General features: G+C 36.4%; 1 protein-coding gene across 1 annotated transcript in view; it reads right to left on the bottom strand.

Annotated features, from left to right (window-relative positions):
- Positions 1-4088: 4088 nt before the first annotated feature.
- Positions 4089-4311, bottom strand: part of LOC137618938 (uncharacterized) — a 15552-nt gene continuing 15329 nt past the window's right edge. The window contains exon 5 of the mRNA XM_068349142.1: positions 4089-4237. Coding sequence (XP_068205243.1) covers positions 4089-4237 — 149 coding nt within the window. The remainder of the gene's footprint in view (positions 4238-4311) is intronic.

The following is a 4311-nucleotide window of genomic DNA, read 5'->3' as shown; positions in this document are numbered from 1 at the left end:
GAAACTGAATAATTACCTATTCAGGCTATAATAGATATGGCCAAGGGCTTTCTCATGACTGTATAAAGTTGCAAGTCGTAAGACAAATGCAGGTTTGCAACCACGGGGGCAATTCCAAATCCTGTTAGCCATTCTTGACTGTTATGGGTTTCAGAGCAGATGGAAGAAGGTGAATGGGTGTCTGGTGGATGGGCGGGGCAAAATTTTGTCCAAAGGTGTTTACATTGCTTACGTAATGAATGTTTTCGACTCTTGAGTCGGTATCACTGGCCATGGCGTCGGCTGGATCATTTTTACTCTATAAAAATTAAAACCATCGGGTTTAGGTTATTGATAATGCTGACAAAATTTGTGTGTGGTTGTAAAATATACATATGTCAACTTTCAGCTACACCCGATGCTTTGATAAGGAGCAAAGTCCAAAAAACCGTGTTACAGAGGCCCTGAATCTCATAGTAAATCTTGTTTACGTACCATTACTTATATTATCTAAATCTTGAGCACGTACCATTACTTATATATCTAAATCTTGTTTACGTAACATTACTTTCAACAGTAAAGACATTTGAATAAGTAATACAACTAGATATCATACTTTGTAATCTACGACCGTGAAATGTTACGGGTGTCCTTGTGACGTGGGTAGAGTGGTGGGGGGCGGGATACGTCAATGTGAATGTGTTCAAAAGGACGGTGACCTGTCCCCCCACCCGCCAACGTCATGAACATCAAAGCTTGTCTATTAGAGCAATGATTGAGGGTATTTTTAGTAAAACAAAACTCCTTTTGTTCCATAATTAGGATGATATTTGTGAGTGACAATAGTCATAAGCTTAACAAAGTCATTATTATACGTTTCAAGAAAATAATGATTGCCGGAATGTTTTAAACTTGGATTATTTTTATGGTTGATTGATATGTTATAGGTTGTTTGGCATTTCTTATATTATTTGATGAGAGAGAGAGAGAGAGAGAGAGAGAGAGAGGAGAGAGAGAGAGAGAGAGAGAGAGAGAGAGAGAGAGAGAGACTCATTATTATCTGGAGTGTATAATCCAAGACCTACACAAAAAAAGTCATTGTATAATCCCTCATTCACGAAGTTGTTCAATGTTTAATTATCATAACGTCAAAAGGACAGATGCAGAATAGATATATATATATATATATATATATATATATATACTATATAATATATATATATATATTTATATATATATATATATATATATATATATATATATATATATATATGTATGTATCTGACAAATACTAATTCCCAGAAGCAATTCATGAACAATGATGATTAGAAATATCACTGAAATTCGTGAAGGATGAATTAAAATGAAGAATAAGAAATAAAGAACCCAATTTCCTTCTTTCATCCATGAATCGAACGCAGTCTCTCTCCTTGGAGGATTGGGTGTCACGGCCACTAGACCTTGAGATTTAATAAGAGTTATGTTTTTTATCAAACATATTTATGAACAACCGAACCTTCTTTTCCTTCTCCTGTTGGACCAAATTAAGCGGACACTGTGATTGTTTCTTTATTCGCACTGAAATTCGATGCATCATTTCAGAGGCGAAATTCTCGTTTATAAGCATTTTGAATTTGAGTTTCATTGCAAAGATAAGTCTGAATAACAAACAAGTGGTTATAAATATCTCTCTGTTCAGATGTGGTATTGTAAGGACGAAACACTCCCTTGTTAAGACGTTGTCCCGAGAGAGGTGAATAAGTCACCTTGCTTTTCATTCTGTCTTTCGAGATGATTAGGTCTCTTGGATATAAGTGATAGGTGGACCAAAACACGCAGTCCGCATTTATACTCTCTCTCTCTCTCTCTCTCTCTCCTCTCCTCTCTCTCTCTCTCTCTCTCTCTCTCCTCTCTCTCTCTCTCTCCTCTCTCTCTCTGTCAAATATGATTATGAAAGAACTATTATAGGGAACTATGGTTTTTCGTGCATAACAAAAATAAAATGTATATAGAGTTTTCGAAAATCTTGTTGAAAAAACAGACAAAATTGAGTCTGTTTAGTATCCCTGTAAACGAATGTTTGTGTTGAGGAAGTGTGTGTGTTTGTGTGAGTAAGCCAAGACTATGTCAGCATACTTGAGTCAGGAGAGAGAGAGAGAGAGAGAGAGGAGAGAGAGAGAGAGAGATCGAAGCCATGATGAGTGGATTGTTGTTTATTCAATAACTGAATTATAGTTATTACAGAGTTATAAATAGTGTTAAAAGTGATACGATAAACGAGGGACACTAACATAGATCATTGTTTTACAGGAAGTTTATCAATAAAAATTTCATGGGAATTGTATCGATAAATCCTTTCGGGTATCAATTTGCCATTTTTGAGGCAAATGTTTTCTTTATATTATACGGAAAAAGCAAATACGGGTTGTGGTGGTCGATGTGGTAACGTCTCTGACTGCTGAACGCCAGACTGGGGTTCAAGTCACGCTCAGACTTTTTTACTTTCTTTCGTCGCTGCAACCTCGCCATCCTTTGTGAGCTAGGATGGGCTGTTTGGGGAAGAGTATAGGGCTATCTGCTGAGGTCACCAGTAGCCGTATGGCCTGGCCCCTCCATAGTGCTAGGTTGGGCGCTGATCATATGTATGTATATATGGTCAGTCTCTAGGATATTGTCCTGCTTGATAGGGCAATGTCACTGTCCCTTATCTCTGCTAGTCAATGAGTAAGTACCTTTTAACTTTTAAGCCTTCATTGCATCTATTTCCCGACCATCCTGGTGTGAAGTTTATATAAATAAATAGTAGTTGTGCTTTTTCTGTAGTAATTACAAAAGAGAATTCATATATAAAAGCATTTTGCTTCTTCGAGAAACTGTCGAAATGACAGTTTTAATATCAAGTCTCTGCCAATTCACATTGAAAACATAGGATACATTTGTATGTTTGTTTGTACATAAATCGGGTGGGGGTGGCAATAATCATCAAACACAGCAATCAACTCCATCATCAATAATAAACATTAAAATCCTATCGGGTCATACAAACGGGTAGTGAAGTTCCATATAAAACTACAATTGGAATATTCTTTTAAAGGTTTATCTGATTTATATAGGCAGTTACAGGACATTTTAAAAACCGAATCAATTATTACTTGTTTTTGATCATATACAATTCGCCATATTTGTTCTATTTCTTTATGTTCAACTGGTTTCGGGACTCTAAACTACTTTTCTCTCCTTTGCCGTTGTTCAGCCTCGAAATTCCTCAAAAAGTTTACTACAAATGTGACTGTATTTTCTTCTCTTTTTTTGGTAACCTTCTCTCTCATCTCTCTCTCCTCTCTCTCTCATCTCTCTCTCTCTCTCCTCTCTCTCTCTCTTAATATGTTTCAAGGTAATAGGAAAAAGTGATAGAGAGAGAGAGGGGAGAGAGGAGAGAGAGGAGAGAGAGAGAGGAGAGAGAGAGAGACGAGAGAGAGAGAGAGAGAGAGAGGTGGGGGGTCTTTTGATGTTTATTTCATTTTGGTTGAAAAACCTAAGCCCTTCTTATCCTGAGAGGGAAAGAAAATTTCGGTAACCATAACAAAACTCAAGTTTTTTTCCCGAATCAAGGTATTAACGAAAAACAAGTTTTGCAATTTGTTTTTCGTAACATCCAGCTGGTTGATAGGTTAATTATGCGTCTAGCAAGAATCAAAGAAATTTGTTATACCTCCATGTGTGTGTATTTGAGAGAGAGAGAGAGAGAGAGAGAGAGGAGAGAGAGAGAAGAGAGAGAGAGGAGAGAGAGGAGAGAGAGAAGTTTTACTATTAAGATCGTGTCCCTGACGTTCTGATTTGATCCTTAATTTCAAATTAATATATTTTATGGATGATGTTATTTTCATGCATATAGCAAGAGATCATATTCCCTTTTCTTAACAATGAATTAATACGATAATAATTAAATCCGTAGGAATTAATGTTGTCATATTTCTTTATGTTATGCGGGAGATGAATCTGGCTATTAAGATTCTATGATATAAAACCCGGTCATTAATTCATTCATGTTCATCTTTAACGAGCAATGAAGTCTGGTATTTCAAAACAACATAGACCTCATGTGGTGGTTAATGAAGACTGATAACCACTTCTTCTTCTTCTTCTTCTTCTCCTTCCTCTTCCTTCTTCTTCTTCTTCTTCTTCTTCTTCTTCTTCTTCTTCTTCTTCTTCTTCTTAACAAGTGTCAAAGTTCTGAGACACTGAATCTCTTCTTTGACTGAAGAAAGATTGACTGAGAAATGATCCCAAGAATTCTAGGTGTGGTTGAGGACCAGAAATAATCGTAAGTCG

This window comes from Palaemon carinicauda, chromosome 25, assembly GCF_036898095.1.
Source record: "Palaemon carinicauda isolate YSFRI2023 chromosome 25, ASM3689809v2, whole genome shotgun sequence".
Taxonomy (NCBI): Eukaryota; Metazoa; Arthropoda; class Malacostraca; order Decapoda; family Palaemonidae; genus Palaemon; species Palaemon carinicauda.
This window is presented reverse-complemented; position numbering and strand designations above follow the sequence as displayed.